Below are 25,413 nucleotides of genomic sequence, written 5' to 3' on the forward strand. Positions count from 1 at the left end.
ATACAAACTCGGCTCACTGCAGCCTTGACCTCCCCAACTCAAGTGATCCTCCCAACTCAGTCTCCCAAAGTGTTGGGATTACAGGTGTGAGCCCTTCAGAACATGGCCGTTCTGAAGCTGCATTTCCACCCTCTCTGTGTTGGGATTACAGGTGTGAGTCACTGGACCCAGCCCCACATTCTTCTTCTTCTTTTTTTTGAGTCGGAGTCTGTTGCCCCTGCTCTGTTGCCCAGGCTGGAGTGAAGCGGCAATCTGGCTCACTGCAACCTCCGCCTCCCAGGTTCAAGCGATTCTCCTGCCTCAGCCTCCAGAGTAGCTGGGGCTACAGGTGCGCGCCACCATGCCCGGCTAATTTTTGTATTTTTAGTAGAGACGGGGCTTCACCATGCTGGCCACGCTGGGCTGGAACTTATGACCTTGTGATCCGCCCGCCTCGGCCTCCCAAAGTGCTAGGATTACAGGCGTGAGCTACCGCGCCCGGCCCATTCTTTTTTAAAACAACATTTCCCCTCATAAAAGTGATAAAATGGTAACATTTTACAAAAAAATTGGAAGACAGACAATGTTTAAAAATCCAGCCAAAGGAATGTGAACTCTTGTGAGCATTTCGGGACATTTTCCTCCAGTCTCTTCCCCTATGTATCTGGATTCTAATCAGGCTCTACCAGATATTTTTGTATCACTGTAACTCATCTCCCGATACTGTTCTGAATTTCCTGGCATAACGTGCTGCGGCTGTGGAGACCCACAGCCGAAGTAGGTGGGGGGTTTAGAGCAAGACACAGCCCTAACTCTGGAGCTTGAGCTCGAGCTCCAGCTGGGAGCCTGTGAAACATTAGTTGCCGTCTATGCTGAAAGCTTCAGGAGTCGGTCGGCTTCCTCCCTAGTAATGGTCTACTTGGGTCTCCGCTCAATCAGATCCCACAAATAGGATGAAGACTCAGGGAAGGTCAAGGAGCTCCCGCCTAATGTGGGGACCCAGGTCAGCCCGTTTGGGGCTGTCCTGGCGGGGACGCGAAGTGGCCACCTGCCCAGCTGCCCGCTTCTAGTGGCATCCTCCCTGCGCCGCCCGAAAGGACCGGCCACGGGCTCCCACAGCTCCTCAGCTACCTCGGCCCCGCCTTCAGGGGCTTTTCCCACCTTCGCAGGACCAGATCGGCTGTGTGGGAGACCCAGGGCGCAGCCACCCCGCAAGTGCGAAGAGGGTCTCCCCAGACAGCCAGAGTCCGGGAGCGGGTGAAGGGAGGGGACTGCCCGTTCTCTCGGGAATTGTTTGCGCCCGAGGAGTCACCCCAGGCAGGCCGCGCCCGCAGTCCGGGTCGGGCGTCGTCCTACCCGCCCACCTTCCTCTCCGCCGGGGCTCGGGGGCGGACTGACGCGGCGGCGCCCATCCTGGCCCCCGTGCGGTTTCCCGAGGCCGGAGGAAGGTGGTGCAGCTGGAGGGAGAAAGGGAGGAGCGTGCGGAGAGGGAGGACGACGGAGTGGGGGGAGCAGGCGGAGGTGGGGGGCTGGGGTGGGGTCGAGGAGCCGAGCGCCGAGGAGGACCCCGAGGGAAACTGGGGGCGGAGCAGTCAGCGACTGGGAGCCGTGGAGGACGCGGGGCCAGGGGAGGCGGATCAGCGGGAGTGGGTGGAGAAGCAGAGGTGGCGGGAGGAGCAGAAGCCTCCGTGGGAGATTCGGGAGGAGCGGCCGGCAGGGGAGGAGCCGCCGGCAGGGTACGAGCCGCGGGGGCTGGGTGAGAACGGGGCGGGGCAGCCGGAGGCGGGGCCTGCTCACGCCCCGCCCCCTCCCGCCCGAGCCGCGCTGAGGAACGAAGATGGCCGGGCGCGCCGCGGGAACGGAGGGGCGGCCGGCAGCGGCGGCAGCGGCGGCTCCTGGGCTGTGACTTCGCGCGCGGCGGCCACCCGGGCTACCCGAACGGAGTGGGCGGCACGGGCAGCGGCTCGCAAGGGCGAGCGGGCGGGCGCCGGTGCACGGGCGCCGGGCGGAGGATGCGCCGGGAGCGGCGGGCGGCTCCCCGCGGCCGCCCCCGCGCCCCGGGCGCCGGGCCTTAGTACTGGCGGAGGAGGCGGCGCGCGCGGGGCGGCCGGGCGGCGGCGGGGCCCGCGCCGTCATGCCTTGGCTGAGCGGAGGTCGGCGGCGACGGCGGGGACAGCCGCGGGAGGCCCCGCGGGAGCCGCCGCCGTCCGCGCAGCCCCAGCGGGAACCGCCGCCGGCGGCGCCCCCTGCCGCGGTCCCCACGCCCCCCGCCCCCTCCGCGCCCCCGCCGCGGGTCCGGGAGAGCGCCGAGCTGCCGCTGCCCGCTGGCTGGGAGGAGGCGCGAGACTACGACGGCCGAGTCTTCTATATTGACCACAACACGCGCCAGACGTCGTGGATCGACCCCCGCGACCGGTAAGCGGGCCGGCTGGGGGCGCCAGACCCGGCGCGGGCGCTACGACCCGGGCCGCCAGCCGGCGCCACCGCGGATGCGCTGGGGACACGCCCCGCCCAGCGCGGGGCCGCCGAGAGCCCCTGGGCCCCGGCAGAGTTCGGAGCGCCTCCATCCCCGGGACCCGGGGACTCCCTGGAGTGCTCCGGTCCTGGCTAAGATCGAGGCGCCCCCATCCCTTAGGCCCAGGGAGAGGATCGGAGACACCAGGGGGCCCTCGGGGCTGGGTGAAGATCTTTGGTTCCCGGGGCCCGGGAGAGGATCCGCCCCCCAATACCCCGACTCCCAGGGCTCTGACCAAGAATGTAGGTGCCCCCGCTCCAGGCCTCGAGTCCTCTGAGCGCCGAGACCAGCCACCTCCCGGTTCCCCGCTGCTGGGCGGACCCTCTGATTTGGTTCCCTCACGTCACCCGCTGTCCGGCGCCTGGGAACTGGGCGCCTGGAATTTCCTCTCCAAGGGCTGACAGATGGCCCTCTTTTCCTTTCTCTGTGGTAGCCTCGCCCATCCCAGTCCCGGGCGTCTGCTGCCCACTGCCCGGGCTCTGGCTCTGCAGGTGTCCCCAGACCCGCGGTGTCGAGATGAGCTGTCACCTTGGATCACAAACGTGTGCCCCAGCTTTGGGGTGCGGGTTCCTTGTGTGGGGGGCTCAGGCTGGTTTCCATCCAAAACCTAATGCCAGATGGGCCCTTGAGGGACTCCCAACCCTTTTGGAGTTGGAGAAGTCTGTTCCCAAACTCTTGGTTGCTCTTTAGCGCCTTGAAACTCGTGAGTTAAAACTCTGTTTGAAATAGCCTTCTGTACTGCAGCCAGAATGCAATATGATTAGTCCCATATGCTTTTGGAATAAACGAAAAACAAGAGTTGTATTTTAAGTTTCCTTTTTGTGCAAGATATGCATGGGGTACAAAGCTGTCTTATTCACGTATAAAAACACAATCAAGTAAAAACTGATTCTTCTGAAAGCACTACCAGATCTCATTTAATTAATTTCATGTAATGAAGCTTTTCCTTAACTTTTTGCTTGATCGTATACTGGTTTCGATTGTTCATCTGCTTTTACAGATGCGTATTTTGTGTGGAATTGGGAATTCTGTGGACACCAAGTGTTTCCACAGGTTTTCTGATGTCTTGCCCTTTCTAGAGCAACTCTCCTCCCAGGGCCTGAGTGCCAAAAAGGAAACACCACAGGCTTCCCAGTGATTTGAAGACTTGCAAAGGCCCAGTGTGGTGACATTGTGCCTACTTCCTCCTACCTGCACAGGGAAGGCAGCCCGCATGGCACTGGCGTTTGAAAATAAACTTTTGAGGAGAGAAGCTGCTGAATTGTTTGAAGATTTCTGAGTTCAAGCAGGGAAAAACAAAAGAAAGCAAAACAAAAAGGTCGTGGTTCCCTAACATTCTCACTGAATGTTGCAGACCTCTGGCCTATATCAATCCTAGTATAATTTTATGGGTTTAAAAGATGCTTACTTATTTTGAAAATCAGGTGAGATCATGTTATAATTTTAACCAAAGGCTAGAGCCCCAGCTGTTTGATCCAGCCTTGGATGGTTCTGGAATTGGTAGAACTGCTTGGAATGCAGTGCTGTTTTATACCGTATGTATGTTAAAAGCCTAAACAACTGGAAAATGAACCAATTAAAAATAGTGTTTTGCTTAGAAAAGGCTAAGGCTCACTTTCTGAGGGTAATATAAAACAGTTGTGGTTATATTGGAGTGGAGATTCATGCTGAAAGGTATCAGTGTGAGGATTTTTCTTTTAATGGTACAACCTGTGACAAACGTGAGCGGACCATACAGAAATCAGCTTGGAGAATCTTGTTTTCCATGTATTTCAGACGCATTTCCTATATTCCTTTTTTCCAGAAATCAATTTGTTACTGAATAACATTTTTCACTTTTTTCAGACAATCACTTACGTTATAGGTTTTTAAAAAGTCTCCATTCTAATGCTAAAAGTGTCAATTGAGTGAACAAAAATGGATATTTTACCTTTTTTTTGTAAAGTAAAAACATGTGTGTACTTTTATGAGATGTTTTTATAGTGAGTAAAAATTCAGCAGGGGACAGCTTGAACTTCAGCTCCCATAATACCTTGCCCGAAATATGTATGGAATGTTCAGCAAGCCACAAACATTTAAGTGGAGTCGGCTGAAGGCTGTAATAGTCATTCTTCTTCCTCTTTCAAAACAGAACCTGGCCGAGTTTTATAGGTGGCGGGTTATCCTTTAAAGTTGTAATTAACTTTTATTATATGGGAAGAACTGTATGTCAGAGGGCAGTATTTTCTCTATGCGCATCTGACAGTTAAAACCCTTTTTGAGTCGCATTTGAGTCACACAATTGGAAAATGGTATTCAAGAAATATGAGGACTTTCACCAAACAGATTCTACATAGAGATCCAACAGGAGAAAAGCAAATAAATAATAGCTTTTTATTCTTTTTAAGAAAATAGAATTATGGTGGAATAAATGAATGTAGTAGGTTAAGTGAAAATTGTTGTTGACTTTAAACATCATTTCATGTAAACTTTAGTAAAAACTGTATAGCATAAAATATGGTCCAACGATTGTAAACAAAATCTCTTCTCAAGTTTTATAGTAATTCCATTCAGTGTTGTGTTTAACATTTGATATTGCCAGCTCAGAGCATGTAGGTGAAATTATTGGGACTCTGTTTTTAAAGTTACAACAAAGAAGCTACAAGCCTAAGGAGAAATCTTTACGGATGTGGCTACAGATATATATATACATCTCAATATTTTAAAAAACTAATTTATTAGTTTGATTATAAGCCTACCCTTGGTTGGGCGTGGTGGCTCACGCCTGTAATCCCAGCACTCTCGGAGGCCGAGGTGGGAGGATCACTTGAGATCAGTTCAAGACCAGCCTGGCCAACATGGTGAAACCCCATCTCTACTAAAAATACAAAAACTAGCCAGGTGTAGTGGTGTGCGCCTGTAGTCTCAGCTACTTGGGAGGCTGAGGCAGGAGAATGGCTTGAGCTTGGGAGGCAGAGGTTGCAGTGTGCTGAGATGCCTCTGCACTTCAACCTGGGTGACAGGGTGAGACTCTGTTTCAAAAAACAAACAAAACCTACATGCGATTTAAATTATTTCTATAGATTGATACTGTGCATATAATTTTCATAGTTTACTGAGAATCATACCCTAAAACTTTGTTAAAAACTACAAAGTTAGGCCAGGCATTCTGGTACATGCCTGTGGTCCTAGCACTTTGGGAGGCCCAGGTGGCAAGATTGCTTGAGTCCAGGAGTTCAAGACCAACCTTTGCAACATAGGGAGACTCTGTCTCTACAAACAAATAAAATAGTTACCTGGGTGGAGTAGCATGTGCCTATATTCCCGGCTACTCAGGAGGCTGAAGTGGGAGGATTGCTTGAGCTGGGGAAATCCAGGCTGCAGTGAGCCATGATCGTGCCACTGCACTCTAGCCTGGGCAACAGAGTGACACCTTGTCTCAAAAAACAAACAAAAAACCCACACTAAAAAAACAAACTACAAAGTTAACTTATTTCTATGGCTGGCAGTTTTCTTGCATGAATCTTGTGTGGTTTACATTAGTGGCACACTAACATATTAACAGAATATATTAACTCAGAGTACCTTGACCACCTTATGAAAAGTTATTTACCATTTGGGCAGAAAATATGGGAAGAACATTTTTGCCTCCTTTGAAAAGATTCACTATCTCTGACAGTTGTGTTTACATGTGTGTCCTGCAGGGTTGTTTGGGAATTATCCTATAGATGGACTGAGTGGTTGAAACCTCATGTTCCATTTCCTATAGCTCAAGTGGACTTCTACAGTACTGGAAATGCCAGCTGTGGGTAGTTTAAGTATAATGGACAATATCACATTTGAGATCAAAGTGTAAATAATCATGCGGATGGCGGAAGAGCAAGATCATGTCATGGCATAAGCTCTTGGGGACCCATTTGCTCACCAGATGGGATTTGACCTATGCTACATGGAAGAATTCTGTGGTATCTTAAAAGTCCTCTGAACGGGCTTTTGCTTTAAGGGGAAAACAATCCATGGCTCTGGAATTTGCTAGGTTGAATCCCCATTTAACAGCCAAATAACATCATTGCTACCTTCTTGGAACCTTTTTTAGTTATTCAGTATTAACTAATAGGAGGTTGACTATATTTATCCCACGGAGTCTATTTCTGGATTATATAAACTGTCCTGGTTGAGCTTTCTGATAAACAGGTAATGGTTTCTCCCTTTTTCTTTTTTTTTTTTTTAAAGGTTATAGATAGTGTTTGTATGAACATGGGGAGCATCTGTTTTTAAGGCTGTAAGGGCTCAGTCCCTGAAAGAAGTGTCTCTTGCTTCCATTAAGATCACCAACCCTCATTTTTTGGTCTAATATCTTTCTTTTCCTTTCCTTCCTTTTTTTTTTTGAAAGAAAAGTGAGAGGAAAAGTAATAAAGTAATTCATTTCCAAAAATAGCTCCCAGATATTTGGAAATCTCCAAGTTTCCTTCTCTTTCCTTTCACTCTGATTTGGGAAGTGGAAATAACGCATATCACCATCTCTGGTTACATTCTACTTCAGGAGCCCATGGGTCAGCGACATGTTCATGGTCATCTGGTGGGCCTACGGTAGGCTTCTTGACTTCCGGCCCAGATCCTTTTGCTAATGGTGTCTGTCTTTCCCATAAATTTGATAAAGCGAATCTGATGGAATAAAAGCAAAGTTAAATTCTACTGAATTCAGTTATCCCCATTTAAATCTAATAAAGTGAAGCAATATTTATGGAGATTCTTGGCCTTCTGTATGCAGGGACAGTATGTGGAGACCAAGCTGGTCTGAGAGGTGGCAGGCAGACACATGAAATGAAGACAACAGTGGTTGCAAGGCATCCTAGGACTGATTCAATTTCTTGGATAATAATCACTTCCAAGAAAAGGAGGGCTCACTTGAGCCTGGGGTTGTCTTTGTCTTTGCACATCCTTCTCTGGGTGAGGGCTTCTAGTGATTTTCTGGCAGTAGAAAAGCAAGATCATCTATAGGGTGATCCACTCAGTCCATCTGTAGGATCATACCCACACAGCCCTGCAAAACGTACTTGTAAACACAACTGTCAAAGACATTGAATATTTACAAAGGAGGCAAAAATGTTCTTCCCATATTTTCTGTTCAATGGTAAATACTTTTTTTTTTTTTTTTTTTTTTTGAGACAGAGTCTTACTCTTGCCCAGGCTGGAGTGCAGTGATGTGATCTCAGCTCACTGCAACCTCCCGCTTCTGGGTTCAAGCAATTCTCCTGCCTCAGCCTCCCAAGTAGCTGGGATTCCAGGTGTGTACCACCACACCTGGCTAATTTTTGTATTTTTTAGTAGAAATGGGGTTTCTCCATGTTGACCAGGCTTGTCTTGAACTCCTGACCTCAGGTGTTCCACTCGCCTCAGCCTCCCAAAGTGCCAGGATTACAGGTGTGAGCTACCGCACCCAACCGGTAAATAGCTTTTCATACAGTGGTCAACGTATACTGAGTTAATATATTCAGTTAATATATTAGTGTGCCACTAATGTAAACCATACAAGACTCATGCAGGAAAACTACCAGCCATAGAAATGATAAGTTAACTTTGTAGTTTGGTTTTTGTTTTTTTTGGTGTGGGCTTTTTTGTTGTTGTTGTTGAAAAAAAGCAAGACCTGGGCAAGATAAGGGGGAACAGGAGAAAAGTGCTGGCCTTGAGGTGCTGGGTGTGTTCCGAATAAATGAGGGAATGAGTCAACTCGACTGACCCAGAGCTGTCATGTAAGGGAGGTAAGACTAAGACCAGAGGATGCAGCTCAGAGTCCCACAGCTTTGGGGCTGGAAGAGCTAGAATCATCTTGTTCAAATTTTCTTTTCTATTTGACAGCCACAGCCAAGGAGTATGTTCTGCCGGCCATTAGAAGGCCAAGTGACTTGAGCTGGGTCCTCTGACCCCTGTTTGGGTGCTCTTTCCAGAATGCCACCCAGCTGCCCAATCCACACGCATTTTTAAGCATCCTGCCTCTGTTCATTCATTCATTCATTCATTCATTCATTCAGCAACTGTTCATTTGTTGCACAATTTCTGAGTCTAAGGCACTCTTCCAGGGTTTGGGACTCCAGTGTTGAGCAACACCAGACAGGCTGCCATGGGGCTTACCTTGTGCTTGTGTCCTTTTCCACGAGGCTTCACCATGCTGTTCCTGCCTGCAGGTTTCTCCCTGTAGGGATCCCTTGGTTCTGTGATTGTAATGAACACGTGCAGAGTGCTCTAGGCTTTGCATGGATGTTTTCTTTCTTTTTTCCTTTATCAGCTTTTTCAGTTTGAATTGCATGAATCTTTTCATCGAAAGCCCATGATGGCTGCGTGAGGTATAGGCAATCGTGATAAAATTGAGGCCAAGGGAGATTGACTTAGTGGCCTCACTTCCTGTAGCCAATGAGATCAGCATCTGTTCCACTTTGGAGTTGAGCCAGGTCCCCTGTCTGTTCTTGAGCCTCCTTTGGCTAGGTAACTGTGTGCCCCTTGCACCTTGCTACACCCACTAGTTAATTTGATCTTGAGTTCATTATTGTTTGATATTTAATCCTTCCTGTGGTATAGTGTCCCCTCAAAGATGTCCACGTTGTAGTCCCTGAAGCCTGTTAGTAAGTAACCTTCCATGGCAAAAGATACTTTGCAGATGTGATTCAGGTAAGAATCTTGAGATAGGGAGATGATCCTGGATTATGTGGGTGGGCCCACTGTCATCACAAGCACCCTTACTAGAGGAAGGGAGGAGGGCGAGGTCAGAGTCAGAGATGAAGATGTGACAATGGAAGCAGAGGTTGGAGTCAAGTGGCCATGAGCCAAGGAATGCAGGCGGTCTCTAGAAGCTGGAAAACGCAAGGAAATGGACTGTTCCCTGGAGCCTGCAGATGGAACGCAGACCTGCTGACACCTTGATTTTTGCAGAGTGAAACTGATTTTGGATTCCTGACCTCCAGAACTGTAAGATAATAAATTTGTGTTGTTTTAAACAGATTTGTGGCAGTTTGTTACAGCATCGGTAAAAAACTTACCCCCTACATGCATTGTCATCTTAATGAGAGTGGAAGCATCTGGTCAGCTTGGTGTCTGTATGACAACCACAGCAGCTGACATTTATGACATGCTTAGGCAGGTACTGTGCGAAGCATTTTACACCTTTTTTCTCTCCCTGGCTTCGCACAATATTCCCAGAGAGTCCTTGTTTCTTGTGCAAGCATGGAATGTCACTCATTGGGACTCGCATCAGATGTGCTGTACCAAACATATCTGATGATCTAGCCAAATATGGGGGCAGGGAGAGGTAGGCTTTCTGAGAGAAGAGGCCAGTTGGAAACTCTTGGAGGTTTTATCAGGCGGTCACAGGCCTGAGCTAAAGCAATCAGGGGCACTCAGACTGGAAAAGGCGGGAATTGTGTCAGAGACATTGTGAAGTAAACTCAGTGCAGAAGATTTAGCTAATGCTTGAACGAAGGCAGGTGAAATTAGGAGGGCAGCAAAGGAATCTCATTAGCACCTAAGGAGGAGCCAGGACTCACTGGGGGCAACCAAAAAGCTTTCTATTAACCCCACTCAGAAGCTTTCATTGGTGGTGGTGGTTTTGTGTGTTCAATAACTCGGTTACATAGAGAAGCATGTTGTGTTGGTCAAGTTACTATATTGCTGATGAGCAATGTCCTAAAAGGTGTCCAAACTAAGAAGGTGTTATTTTTGTTTTATTTTATTTTTGAAGACAGGGTCTTACTCCGTTGCCCAGGCTGTGGACTGCAGTGGCATGATTATAGCTCACTGCAGCCTCCAACTTATGGGCTCAAGCAATCCTGTATGTGACCCTGGTCTAAAGTAACCCTGGCGGTGGGGTAATTCCTTGTTGTTGGGGCTGTCATATGTAGCATAGCATGTTTAGCAGCATCCCTGGCCTGTCCCCACTGGATCTAGATATTAGTAGCAAACTCCCCCACCCCCAGATGTCTCGAAAATGTCTCTACACATTACCAAATGGCCCCTGGGGCAGGCAGCATCTCTTGGCTGAGAACTGCTGAGCTACTTCTATCTACCTGGTTACAATGCTTCATCTTTAGCAGCTGAATTTGTTTTATACCTATTGTCAGTTCCTGAGATACTATGCAACGGAGGCCTATTTCTATGTTTCCATGAACAAATGTCAAGCGTATTTATATGAAAACCCCTGAACCAGTATATGAAACTGGGACCATATATTACTATGAGTGTATTCTTCAATTCTTGGAATACTCTCAACTGATAGGTATTTACTGTCAGGAATATACATATATGCAATGGAACAGAAAATGCATCTGTTCACACTTCAGTGTTCTGCAGCAAACCGGAGAGCTGGCCATTCAAGTGTGTGTGTGTGTGTGCGCGTGCATGTGCATGGGTGTTTGTGTGTGGAGGGAGAGATCGGGTTGCCTCAGATGCTTTGAGCCATTCAGTGCCCCAAGCCACTGGGTTCCCCCTTCTGTGGAGGAGGAAGGGATGAGAAGAGTAGAGTGCTTCAGCCTTTGCTCAGAATCTAGAAATACAGAGCAAGGACACCTTGAAAGGCTGCTTATGGAGCCATGGGATCTTAAGCATTTTTCATCTGCAGGGTTCTATTTTCATTTCTTTAAAGCGGAAGGGACTGAGGGAGAGCATGGGGAGGAGGGAGGGATGTTAATGTTGAAAGTGAGCAGGGGAGATGGCTGCACCAAGCCTGGGGTGACCAGCCCTGTGGTGGCAGTGGGTGGATCTTTGAGGCAGGCGGGAGGTGCCCCAAGCAGCTTCTCTACCTGAGGCTCCATGCTCAGGAGAGAGAGCATCTACCAAGTTGGGTGTGGTGTTTCCAGGTGGCCTGGAGCTTGGCCAGGAAACCACATAGTCAGTGCAGGAGACGTGTTTTTTCTGCCACTTAGAGCTCTGTCCTGTGTACAGGTACCTATCTCCAGCATGGGGGAATCCTTGGAGTATGGGGTCAACTGGATTTGCCCTGAAAATTATCCCCATTTAAAAAAAATTGAGATATAATCCACATACTAGAAAATTTACCTTGGGCACATGGCTCATACCTCTAATCCTAGCACTTTGGAAGGCTGAGGTGGGCAGATCACTTGAGGTCAGGAGTTTAAAACCAGCCTGGCCAACATGGTGAAACCCTGTCTCTGCTAAAAAAAAATATTTAAAAATTGGCTGGGTGTGGTGGCAGGCAACTATAATCCCAGCTACTTGGGAGGCTGAGGCAGGAGAATCACTTGAACCTGGGAGGCGGAAGTTGCAGTGAGCTGAGATTGCACCACTGCACTCCAGCCTGGATGACACAGTGAGACCCCATCTCAAAAAAATAAAAAAAATAAAAGTGTACTGTTTAGTGGGTTTCGGCATATTCACCAGATTGTGCAACCATCAGCCCTATGTAGTTCTGAATACTTCATAAAGAAACCCCGTGTTCATTAGCAGTCAGTCCCCATGCCCCAGCCCCTGGCAACCACTAATCTGCTTTCCGTCTCTATAGATTTGCCTATGTCATACATTGCACAGGGCTCTCCCTGTATATTTCTTTGCAACTTCCTATGAATCTGTAATGATTCCAAAATAAAAAGTGAAAAAGAGTTTGAGAATGAAGGAACCAAGCAGAGATCTGGTTATTTATAGCTTAAAAATAAATTTAAATAATCTTTAACTCATTTAGATTTTATTGTGCATTGTCTATATATAGTACTTATCATATAGTAGGCCCTCAATAAATATTTGCTGAATGTAATTATGCATGTAGAGACAGGTTTTAATTAATTTATAATGATCATTTGTATATTGCCGTATTTCACTGAGTTTTCCTCATACACAGCATTCTGTTTTCAAGAGCAGTCCCTCCTTGCAAGCAATCAGAGCTCCCGTTTTATTGGGGTGGCCACACATTCTCTGGATTCTGGGGATATGGCCCTGTCTGTACTTCCTGGTGATGTCCTGATTGCCCTAAGCCAGTGGGTCTCAAGGGAGGATTCCCTCCTCCCTCCCCCTATCCCCAGGGCATTCAGAAACATTTGGAGAGGGTTTTTTTTTTTTTTTTTTTTTTTTGACAGAGTCTCGCTCTGTCACCAGGCTAGAGTGCAGTGGCGTGTTCTTGGCTCGCTGCAACCTCCGACTCCCTGATTCAAGAGATTCTCCTGCCTCAGCCTTCCCAGTAGTGGGGATTACAGGCACAGGCCACCATGCCCAGCTAATTTTTATATCTTTAGTAGAGACGGGTTTCACCATGTTGGCCAGGGTGGTCTCGATCTTCTGACCTTGTGATCTGCCCACCCTGGCCTCCCAAAGTGCTCGAATTACAGGCGTGAGCCACCTCGCCTGGCCGAGTTATTTTGATTGTTGTACCTGGGGATAGATTCTGCTGGCATCCAGTGGGTAGAGGTCAAGGATGCTGCTGAACATCCTACAAGCATAGGATAGACCCCTTCACAGCAACAAATAATCTAGCCCTTAATATCAGTGGTGCCTGAGATTGCTCTAAGCCAGTCATACAGCATCTGGGCTTGCAGTTGGCTGAGGCAGGAGCACATGACTCAGACCCATTCAACAAGCTGTGAGGGGAGGTATGAGACAGGCATGGTTGGGGAGAAGGTTCCTTGTCCCCATAGACCTACATGGAAGTAACTCCTGCTAATTGATGCTCTGTCTCCACGGAAACCTGGAGGTGGGCAGCCACACCAGTGTCCCCCAAATCAGGAGGGAGCTGGCCGAGAAGCTGAGGGTAGCAGAGTGGAAGGTCTATGTCTTTAATAAGGTGGGTGGATGGATGAATTAAGCTTTGGTAGCTGTCTGACCTCAGTACCTTTTCTTACGCGAAATGTGATAACAGCATCTCCTTATCCTTTAAAGCCAGTAGAATTGGAATTTCTGTTATTTGCAGCCAGTTAAGACATTCTCACTCATGTGTTTTCTGTTCCTTGCCACCTTGTAGTTTTCATGATTGGCATAAGATCGGAGGTTAGGCTGCCACCGAGCTGCTATCCCCTCACTTATTAAATATTCCCCTCTTTTTCACCCTGATATTTATAGGTACTAAAAGCGTAATACTGCCTATGTACAGTTACTTTCTCTGTAGTTTTGTTTTTCGTGTTTGCCTTAGGAGGTAGTTGTAGGCATGGAATGAATACAACCCATTTTTTTTTAAGATTTGTTTGTTTTCAAATATTTTTATTTTGGAATATTTTAGAGTTACAGAAAAGTTGCAAAGATTAGATGGTTTCCCTGTTATTAACATCTAATATCACCATGGTATATTCTGTGGTGATGTTTCTTTGTCAAACCTAAGAAGCCAGCCTTGGTAACGTTATTAATTAACTCTAGACACTCGGATTTTACCAGTTTTTCCAGTAATGTTCTTTTTCAATTCCAGTGGTTTTTTAGAACTATTAAACTGTTGGCATTTGTATGGTTCAGTCTAATCTTTGTAAGTTTGTCCGACATCTTTGTTTGATGTATATTCTTTTGTGTGGTTGACAGCCTTGTTAGACCTGCTCCAAGGCTTCATGGTAGAGTGCAGGGATTCTAAAGGATTTTGAAATCATGGACCCTGGGAAATCTGACACAAGGTAGGGATTCTGTGTTCAGAAAAAGGCACCAGCACACAGAAGCTTGCATATGCTTTCAGGAGGATTAGAGCTCTCTGAAAGCCCAGCTGTGGTTCCCAGAATAATGGAGGCTTGGTTTGAAGTTAGCAGACACCCCCAGAGATGTCTGCCACGCACTCACTCTGTATCGTTGAGTGAATGCACACTCACATATTCACCATCACTAGCTTAGGTGTATCATAAGGGATTAAATCAATGGTAATTCAGGGAGAACTGTCCATGCTTTCTCCACCCCTGCCCTCAAACCCAACCCAGCTTTAAACTGTGATATTCAGCCACTGGATACATTCCCCAAGTAGTACATAAGTTTCACATGAAAAGGGGAGCTATATGTGAACCTCAAAAATGTGACACTAAGTGAAAGAAGCTGATGTGGACACAACATAGTTGTATGATTTGATTTTTGCAGAGTGTCCAGAGAAGGCAAATCCATAGAGATTGAAAGTGGATTAGTGGTTGCCTGGGGCTGGGGGTGGAAAGGGTGGTGACTACAGATGGGCAGAGGGGATCTCACTGGGGTGATGGAAATGTACTGAAATTGGATTGTGTATTGTACAACTCAGAAAATTTATAAAAAACATTGAATCTTACATATAAAATGGGAGAGTTTAAGTAATCTAAGTATGTAGATTATACCTCAATAAAGTTGTTTAAAAACAATTTTTGTTGTTGTTTGTTTGTTTTTAGACGGAGTCTCATTCTGTCACCCAGGCTGGAGTGCAGTGGCGTGGTCTTGGTTCACTGCAACTTCTGTCTCCTGGGTTCAAGCGATTCTTCTGCTTCAGCCTCCTGAGTAGCTGGAACTACAGGCTCATGCCACCATGCCTGGCTAATTTTTGTATTTTTAGTAGAGGTGGGGTTTCACCATGTTGGGCAGCCTGGTCTGGAACTCCTGAACTCAAATGATCCACCCACCTTGGCCTCCCAAAGTGCTGGGATTACAGGTATGAGCCACCATGCCTGGCTGTTTACAAATTTTAAAGCAAATCTATTTTTAAATTCAAGTGATTACCTTGATTTGGTAGTTGGAGAAACCAGACTATGTATATTAGACTTGGCAGCCTCTAACCATGCAAAAAGCTTTCTTGGGCTTTTCAAAATATCCATACAATTGCCAGGGAACCTTGCCAAGAAGCCACATGTTAACATTGCCCAGGAGTCTTGCCAACTGTAAGGGGAGGATACTACCATGTAACAACCCAGTCATCATTACTAGATTAAGAATATAGTGGGTTTTTCACTAAGGCAACTAACTTTTTCGTTGAGGCATTTATCTTACGGGATGGCTCATTAGTACCACTATTTGTTTTATAAAGTTGAAGTGGTATCTGGTTACCTGGCACTATTTGGAGTCAAGTGAATTTTGTGGATAAATGACCAATTAATACTTGGCCTTTAGATGTTAACATTCTTTTCTTTCACACATTTATTTTTGTTCTTTGAATTGTTTTTGAGATGGAGCCTTGCTCTCTTGCCCAGGCTGGAGTGCAGTGGCACAATCTTGGCCCACTGCAACCACTGCCTCCTGGGTTCAAGTGATTCTCCTGCCTCAGCCTCCTGAGTAGCTGGGATTACAGGCCAGCACACATTTATTTCAATGTTTAATATTAGAAGTGTTTAGGGGTCTTTATTTAGAAGTTTGGTGATGTGTTTGTGACCAAAAATAGGCTGTAGGGACTTAACTCTAGTTAATACCAATTAGCCTGTGGTCAAATTGGTTTCATTATATGTTGTTTCACTTAAAGTTACAGTTTCCATGGATCTATTGAAAGCGTTAGTGAGGACTTACTACTTACTGTACCACTAACTGCAGGGACTACCTAGGTGTGGGTAGCCCTGATTTCAGACATGGACAGCTTTGAATCTGACTCGGGGCTGCCATTTCCTGTGTCTCCTAAGGCAGGTTATTTGGACCCTCTGAGCCTCAGTTTCCTCTCCCATAAAGTGGGGACAAAGTATTTGCCCTCTGGGTTATTTTGAAGACTCGATAAGATTAGGTAAAGGTCGTAGGTGAGCGTCTGGTGCAGAACAGGCACTCACATGTTCTTGGTCCTTGTGGTCATATTAAATAGTCCTTCAGCTTTGGGATACCTCAGCATCTTTAGTCTTTTGCCTATCAAAACAGGCACCCTTAGCTGGGTGCTTGTAATCCCAGCACTTTGGGAGGCTGAGGCGGGTGGATCACTTGAGCCCAAGAATTTGAGACCAGCCTGGGCAACATGGCAAAACCCTGTCTCTATAAAAAATACAAACAATAGCTGGGCGTGGTGGCGTGTGCCTGAAGACCCAGCTACTTGGGAGGCTGAAGTGGGAGGATCACTTGAACTTGGGAAGTAGTGGCTACAGTGAGCCAAGATCGTGCCACTGCACTCCAGACTGGGCAACAGAGTGACACCCTGTGTCAAACAAACAAACAAACAAACAAACAAACAAAATTTCCTCCCTCCATGATTCCACTTCTGCTTCTGAGTTGCCTCCTTATTTTCCTTGTAGTTGGGTAGCACTGGAGGCTTAGCAGTGTAAAGACAAGTGCTCAGAATTTATGATAACTGCTTTTCCTCTCCAAGCAGCTGTTCTTTGCATTCTCATGATTTTGTGGCTGGGGAAGTGAAGTTGCTGGAAGTGAAATGTTACTAAAGAGAGATAACAGATTAGAGCAGAGCCATTGAGATTTTTCTGTCAAGCGCCAGATAGTAAATATCTCAGGCTTTGAAAGCCATAGGATTTTTTTTCTCTCTCGCTCTACCTCTTTTTTTTTTTTTTTTTTCCAAACCCTAGGGACCTGTGAATGGAGGCCATGAGGATTTTGTTGCAACAGCTTGACTGTGCTGCTATAGTACAGAAGCAGCCATAGACAATACAGAAACGAACAGGCCTGGCTGTGTTCCAATAAAACTTTACTTGCAAAGACAGGAGGCAGGCTGGAATTGACCCATGTACAGTTTACCACCCCATGATTGATGTCATTCTATTTTTTTTTTTTTTTTTGAGTCAGATTCTCACCCGGTGGCCCAGGTTGGAGTGCAATGGCACGATCTTGGCTCACTGCAACCTTCACCTCCTGGGTTCAAGGAATTCTCCTGCCTCGGCCTCCTAAGTAGCTGGAATTACAGGCGTGTACCACCACATCTGGCAATTTTTTTGTATTTTTAGTAAAGACGGGGTTTCATCACATTGGCTGGACTGATCTCGAACTCCTGACCTTAAGTGATCTGCCCACCTAGGCCTCCAAAGGGCTGGGATTACAGGCATGAGCCATTGTGCCCGGCCGATGTTATTCTTGTTTACCATATTAACACGGTCTTGCAACGAAATGATGGACTGTGTATACAGTGGTCGTCCATAACATTATAATGCTGTATTTTTACTGTACCTGTTTTATGTTTAGCTATATTTAGACACAGAAATACCATTGTGTTACTGTATTGCCTACAGTATTCAGTACAGGTTTGTATCCTAGGAGCACTAGACTCTACTGTATGGTCTAGGTGTGCAGTAGGCTGTATCAACTAAGTTTGTGTAAGCCCAGTGTGTGATGTTTGTACAATGACAGCATTGCCTGGCAATGCGTTTCTCAGAACATATCCTCATCAACAAGCAATGCAGAACTGTACAGCCAATGAATGCTTTTGTGTCATACACTTTCATTATTGCTGCATTAGTTGGGCCACAAATCTGAAAATACTTTGAGTATGTATGGAATTACTGATTTCTAGGAGTCACATGATAGTATTCTGGAACTTGGATATTGTAGTACTCAGTGATGCTAGAGACTGACAATTCATATTGTATGATTAGACTTTGTTCCATAACTAGCAGTCACTTAATACTGGACAGATGTTAAGAATAGATGTCGGCCAGGTACAATGGCTCATGCCTGTAATCCTAGCACTTTGGGAGGCTGAGGCGGGAGGATTGCTTGAGCCCAGGACTTTGAGACCAGCCTGGACTACATAGGGAGACCCTATCTCTACAAAAAATTAAAAATTAACTGGATGTAGTGGCACATGCCTGTAGTTCCAGCTCCTTGGGAGGCTGAGGTGGAAGGATTGCTTGACCCAAGAGTTTGAGGCTGTGATAAGCTATGATCACCACTGTACTCCAGACTGGGTGACAGAGCAATACCTTGTCTAAAAAAAAAAAAAAAAAAAAAGAATAGGAGAAGTTGATTCAAGGTCAAGATCTTCAGCCACATCTCAGCACTCGAGTACAGTACCTCGGAGGCAGTTGTCATATGTGTACCAAGAGCTTTTCAATGTATGTTGAAATGTGCAGGTGAACTTACTTTTGAGATAAAATTAAGTTTTGTCTCAAAATTAAGTTTTTGAGACAAAATTAAGTTTGCCTAAATTTCTGTGCTGTTTGGGTCTCGAATGGAAACTCACAGCTCAGAGTTGAGGGTGGCATGGGCAGCTTGTCCATACTGATGCCTGAGAAAGTCCTTGCTTTTGTGGAGTCACAGGCCAGTGGTGGGAGATGGGAAAGTGGGTGAAGCTGGTTAGACAGAGGCAGCAGAAGACAGTGAACATTTCATACAGAGTTGGCTTCAGTATATTGCTGGCAGCCTGTGCCCAAGGTTGTAAAAGATCTTCCCATCTGGCCGGGCGCGGTAGCTCACACCTGTAATCCCAGCACTTTGGGAGGCCAAGGCAGGCAGATCACGAGATCAGAAGTTCAAGACCAGCCTGACCAACATGGTGAAACCCCATCTCTACTAAAAATACAAAAATTAGCCAGGCGTGGTGGCAGACGCCTGTAGTCCCAGCTACTCAGGAGGCTGAGGCAGGAGAATCTCTTGAATCCCGGAGGTGGACGTTGCAGTGAGCCGAGATCACGCCATTGCACTCCAGCCTGGGTGACAGAGCAAGACTGTCTCAAAAAAGAAAAAAAAAGATCTTCCCACCCTTAGGTTCACAAATGCCACTAAAACAGTGGTAACGCTCAGCCAGGCGTGACTGAGCCCCTTGGGACATTTGCACTGTCTAGAGACATTTTTTTGCTGTCCCCACTTGGAGGGATGGGATATGTGCTGTTGGCACCCAGTGGGTGAGCCCAGGGATATCATCCACACCTGCTGTGCAGGGTGACCCCCCCATAGAGAGTGAGCCTCCCTGAGTCAGCAGAGCTGGGGCTCATGTCTGCTTCGGGGCTCCAGCAGCAAGCTGTTCTCGTTGGGCTTTGCCCATGTGAGGCTTCCAGTGCAGTGGTGGCAAGTAGCAATAACTGAGCGTGTCACCACATTACAAGGCACAAACTGGCAGGGTGAGGTTGGCAGGACTGTGGCTGGGTGGGTGACCATTTTGTGGAGGGCGGCAGGAGAGGCATTGTTTTTCAGGTGCCTGCAGGAGGGGAGGAGAGAACCCGAGGTGTCTAGGGTCACAGGCTTTCAAGGAGAAGGAGCTACAGGTTCTGAGATGAAAGCAGTGGGCCAGCAGGACGGTGATGGGGTGAGGCGGCTGCAGCAGTGCCTCACGGGCCACTGCAGGGTCTCTGGGTGTGACTCCGAGCAAGCAGGGGAGCTATTCTGTTGGGAGACTTAACATTTCATGGAGGTCGTTCTGACTGCTGTGGAGGACTAGGAGGGCAGGAGCTGAAGTAAGAAGACTGGTTTATGAGGTGGCAGCTGCCCCTGGCACCGAGCGATGGTGGCTTAGGCCAAGGAGGAGGCACTAAGGCAGCTTTCTGAGGACCTGGACCCTGCGATTTGGTCCTCTGTCTGCTTCACCCTAGCTCCTGAAACCCTCCCTCAGAATCCTTGCTGGCTTGGGGAGTAGAGGGTTCTGCCAAAGTGGATATCAAGGCTGTCATGCGTGGATCAGCACAGGAGCTGGGGTTTTTCCCAGACTGCTTCTTGGCCTTGCTGCTGGTGCTGTAAGGAATTTTGTGGATCAGGAAGTGCTGTGCAGTGCATTCATGATGTGCCTGTTATTTTAGGAGTTGGGCTGTGTCCTAAAAAACAGTGTCTTTGGCTGGGCGTGGTGGCTCATGCCTGTAATCTCAGCACTTTGGGAGGTGTATGCAGGCTGATCACCTGAAGTTAGGAGTTTGAGACCATCCTGGCTAACATGGTGAAACCCTGTCTCTACTAAAAATACAAAAATTAGCTGGTCGTGGTGGCATGCCTATAATCCCAGCTACTTGGGAGGCTGAGGCAGGAGAATTGCTTGAACCCAGGAGGCAGAGGTTGCAGTGAACCGAGATCATGCCACTGTTCTCCAGCTTGGATGATAGAGCGAGACTCTGTCTCAAAAAAAAAAAAAAAAAAAAAAAAAAGACAGTGTCTTTAGGGAATATTCGTGTGTGCTTTTGGAATGCCTGTGTAATGCTTTAAATTCTTGTGTTTAGAAACTGATACTTTATTATTTTTTAAAAAAGAATTGATGATCATTTGCTTTCTAATAGCTGGGTGGTTTGGATCTAAAATCGTGACTGAAGTCCATGGTGACCAACTCTACAGCGCTTTAACATTTTTCCCCGAGGGTAACATTGCATACTTTTTTCAGGAGCACTGTGGCACTATTTGATTTGTTGTAGATAATACTGATTCAAAAGGCGTTCCGGATATATCATTCTGTGACTGACCTGGCCACGTTAACCCAGGATTGTCATCTTGTTAATCTCAGTATTAAAAGCCAAAGCACTAAACCCCACCTCCCTGAACGCTTATCATAAACCTCCAAAATGTCACCATGGATGTGGCATATTGACAAAAATGTCAAGGATTACCAAGAATAGCTTCTTGCATTCACATGTAGTTACAGGCAAAGGACAGAGTAGCTTTTGCACTTTAAGTGCCACTGCAGTGGCCAGAACCAATGATTCCTGTTTGAACAACTCCTGGCCCTCAGCTTTACCTCAAGGCTTTAGATAGCCTTACTTTCAATTTTTATATAGGAACACATGTGCTTATTATGCTTCAGAATTACTAATAGAGATAATTCTCTTTGTTATGCTATTTGCCACTCAGCTCCTTTTAAAAGATAGATGACACTGAAGTTTTATGTAAGCACATGACTGATAAAATTCTTGTTTTTCCTGAGTCATTGTCAGTGTCTCAGCTATAAACCTAGTGTCAGCTCAGTAAATATTTGATGGAATCTAAAGTCTGCATTTTCTTAAGATGGGCCAGTTTTTTCTCTTGTTAAGTAAACAAGAGAATCACTTTCTTCCCATTTATTTAGGAGTGGTTAGTAGCCCTTCTCTCATCTGTTGGAGTGGTCATCCCTTTTCTGCATCAGTGAAAATAACACCCTAGCTTTTCACTTCAAGCACAAATGCTACTTTTGTCTCATTTTTTGGAGTTATAAAACCATGTGGATTAATCCCAACCAGGTGGTGGGGAGCCAGAGCTAAGCTGTTTCCTTCACCCTGTGACCTGCACGATTAGTTTGTGGAAGAACGCTCTCCAAACCCACAGGAAGTTCACAGACAGCTTGGATTCCTTGGGAGCTCTTCACTATCAATTGTGTAGCAGAAAAAGTGAGCACGCCTCTGGGTCCTTCCTCTCTTCTCCATAGTCTTTTATATGTCTAACTGGTGTTGGGTTGCTTTACCTCTCCACCCATAGTTAAAGAAAGTGAGTATCTTGGCATATTCCAAACTACTGAAATAAATGAAAATCAGGAAATTTTCCATGAAGCAAACCAATGTACCAAATGACATAATGGTACCTCAAGCATAGAAGTTACTGGAATTGGTTTTGTGAAGTGGTTGGCTAGTAATGTTTGCAAAGCTGGGAGGTGTAAGAAGTGGTTGGGTTTTTTACTAACCAAAAAGGCAGCCCTACATAAAGTTATAGTTCTCATATTAATGAATGGCTTTTAAAGAAACTGATGTTCTTCAGTTCTTTTTTTCCTCCCATGGCTTGCTGTGAAAGTAAAGATGAAACAGAAGTATGACTGTTAGGCCATCTGTTACTAATTAGGTCCTATGCTTACTGGGATCAAAAGATGGGATCAAAGTAAGAACTCTCCAGAAGCAAGAAAAAGAAGGTGTGTAAAAAAGGTGTCAGTTGTAGCATAGTTTGTTTATAAAGGAGCAAATGAATTGTATGTACAGTGATCCTTCATAGTAACTACCTCTACTCCAGTGGAGTTGTTTAATAAAACAATGTCTCACCATCTCTGACCACTGTTACTCACACCTGATTTCTGAAATGCCTCTAAGAACTCTTCAATGGTGAAAAGAATCGGAACATCATAGGCTTGAAGCCGCAGGCATCAGTTCTATTTTGAGGCTGGTCTTACTCCTCAGATTTCCCACACAAATCAAAAGTGTTGGCCCGTCTGCAGTCATGTGGCTGGGTCCTTCCTGCTGAATAACATCTCTAACCACAGATGGTAGCCAGCTCCAAGTTGGATTATTCTTTCTTTTGTTGAGCTGGCTATGGCTACAACTGAAGTTTTACCTGCCCATCTGGTCTTGTTGGTTCTCCTAAGAGCTCATTCATACTTGCCCTTATTTGGTTTTCATAATGAGCACACAGTAGTCTGCTGATTTGTGACCACCGCTCTCTGGTTCGTTTGAAGACTGTGCAGACTAAACTGTGTCCATTATTCTGGGGGCATGATTATGAATCCATTCACTGTTCTGGTTATGTTGCTTTCAAGTGCCTCATATCTGTGATGTGGCCATTACCTTCATTTGCTGAATGTTGCACATCTACTTATATTGTTTTAAAATGCATATTTTCTAGGAAGAGAGAGCAGGCAGAAATGTTATACCCTTTATCCATGGTAAGTATAGTATCAGGTAGAAACTCTGAGGTGTTGGCCACAGAAGTGCTCTCTCTATATATCACACACACTGTATATATGTTTGTGTATGTATATATATATACATACACACACACACACACACATATATATGTATATGTGTGTGTATATATATATGTGTGTATATATACTTATATTTATATTTGAGACAGAATCTGGCTCTGTCACCCAGGCTGGAGTGCAGTGGCACAATCTTGGCTCACTGCAACCTCCACTCCCAGGTTCCAGCGATTCTCATGCCTCAGCCTCCTGAGTACTTGGGATTACAGGCGTGTGCTACCACACCCAGCTAATTTTTTGTATTTTTAGTAGAGACAGGGTATTCACTATGTTGGCCAGGCTGGTCTTGAACTCCTGGCCTCAAGTGATCTGCCTGCCTCAGCCTCCCAAATTATAGGCGTGAGCCACTGCACCCGGCCTCCACTTGTATATTGAAGGTCGTGTGTATGTGTATACAATATCCTAATTTGGTGCTTTTCAATCCTAGCTGCATGTTAGATTAACTTGAGAGCTATACATTTGTATTTATTTGTATTTGTGCGTGCATGCGCGCGCGCACACACACACACACACACCCCTGTGCCATCCTAGGAGGCTCTGATCAGTAGGGCCCAGGAAACCCCCTGATGTCCATCTTTCCTCCATTAAAAAAATCGGGGTAAAATTAACATGACATAAAATTAAACACAGTGAAACCCCATCTCTACCAAAAAATACAAAAGTTAACTGAGTATAGTGGCACACATCTGTAGTCTCAGCTACTCATGAGGCTGAGGCAGGAGAATTGCTTGAACCCGGGAGGCAGAGGTTGCAGCGAGCCGAGATTGTGCCACTGCACTCCAGTCTGAGTGACAGAATGAGACACTCTGTCTCAAAAAAAAAAAAGAATATAAAAGTAAACATTAAACATTATTTTGAAGTGTAAAAATCAATGGCGTTTGGTATTGTCACAGTGTTGTGCAACCACTGTCTTTAGTTCTAAGACATTTTCATCACTCCAGAAGACTCTGTACCCATTAAGCAGTCACTGCTCATTTCTCACTACCCCCAGCCTCAGGCAGTAACCATTCTAATTTCTGTCTTTATCGATTTGCCTATTCATGCGGGAAATCTGAGGAGCAAGATCAACCTCAAGATAGAAATGATACCTGTGGCTTCAAGCCTATGATGTTCCAGATCTGTTTATTGTAGAGAGTTCTGTTCTCACAGGTATTTCAGAAATCAGGTATTAGTAATAGTGATCAGAGGTGGCGAGACGTTGTTCTATTAAACAATTCATATTAATAGAATCATAGAATATATGCCCTTCCGTGGCTTCTTTCACTTAGCACAGTGTTTTCAAGATTCATCCATGTTAAATTGTAGCATGTGTCAAATACATCATTACTTTTTTTTTTTTTTTTTTTTTTTGAGATAGGGTCTCTCTCTGTTGCCCAGGCTGGAGTGCAGTGGTGTAGATCACCGCTCACTGCAGCCTTGATCTCCTAGGCTCAAGCAATCTTCCCATCTCAGCCTCCTGAGTAGCTGGGACTATAGTTGCATGCCACCACTCCTGGGTAAACTTCATTCCATTTTATGGCCCAGTAATATTTCATTGTATGGCTAGGCTATGTTTATGTTTTTTTGATCTGTTCATCAGTTGGTGGACATTTAGGTTGTTTCCCTCCTTTTTGCTATTGTCAAATGCTACTATGAAATACAGGTGGAAGTATTCATGTCCCTGTTTTCAGTTTTTTAGGGTCTGTACCTAGGTGTGGGATTGTTGGGTCATATGGTAATTCTGTGTGTAAGTTTCTGAGGAATTGCCAGGCTGTTTTCTACAGTGGCTGCACTGTCTTACTTTCCCACTGGCAAAAATATAGGAGGGTTCCAGCTTTTCCACATCCTTGCCAACACTTGTTATTTTGCGTCTCTGTTTTTGGTTTGGCTTTTTAAAAAATGGCTAGCCTAGTAGGTGTGAAGTGGCATGTTATTGTGATTTTAGTGTACATTTCCCAATGACTGATGACGTTGGGCATCTGTTCATGTGCTTGTTGGCCATTTATCTTTTTATTTTCAAAAATATCCAAGTCCTTTGCCCATTTGAAAATTGGTTTATCTTTTTGTTTTTGAGTTTTAAGAGTTCTTTATATATTCAGACTAGAATATATAAATATGTATTACTAGATACTTACTACATAAATGAATTTCAAGTGGCATCCTTTTTTGAAAAGTGCTCCCAGTGGGTTCCATTAGCAACTAGTCTCAAGAACTACTGATCCGGACCAGCAGTTCACTCCTTGGGGCTTCTTACAACACACCTGGGAAGCATTCTTAAAAAAAAAAACACAGCCCTGTCTCTCAAGCCACTCAGGTGAGTCTCATAATATATCCCCACCCCAAAGGGGACAAACATCAAACTAATACATGGCAAAGCAGTTGTTTAAGGTGACTGGTCACCTGATTAGACAGATGATGTCAAAAAAGAGAATCCTGCGTTCAAAGGGAAATTTTGAAAGAAGCAAAAATAGAGAATCCAGTGGGTCTGCAGAGAATTAGC

General features: G+C 45.9%; 1 protein-coding gene across 2 annotated transcripts in view; it reads left to right on the forward strand.

The window, feature by feature from the left end:
* Positions 1 to 1,794: 1,794 nt before the first annotated feature.
* Positions 1,795 to 25,413, forward strand: part of WWC3 (WWC family member 3) — a 133,723-nt gene continuing 110,104 nt past the window's right edge. The window contains exon 1 of one of the 2 annotated variants that reach the window (XM_032285884.1): positions 1,795 to 2,394. In XM_032285884.1, the coding sequence (XP_032141775.1) occupies positions 2,114 to 2,394 (281 nt within the window). In that variant the 5' untranslated portion in view covers positions 1,795 to 2,113. The remainder of the gene's footprint in view (positions 2,395 to 25,413) is intronic. The other variant, XM_032285885.1, reaches the window with a different exon arrangement.

The sequence above is a fragment of the Sapajus apella genome, unplaced genomic scaffold (genome assembly GCF_009761245.1).
Source record: "Sapajus apella isolate SASKATOON/1434 unplaced genomic scaffold, GSC_monkey_1.0 scaffold17, whole genome shotgun sequence".
Classification (NCBI taxonomy): Eukaryota; Metazoa; Chordata; class Mammalia; order Primates; family Cebidae; genus Sapajus; species Sapajus apella.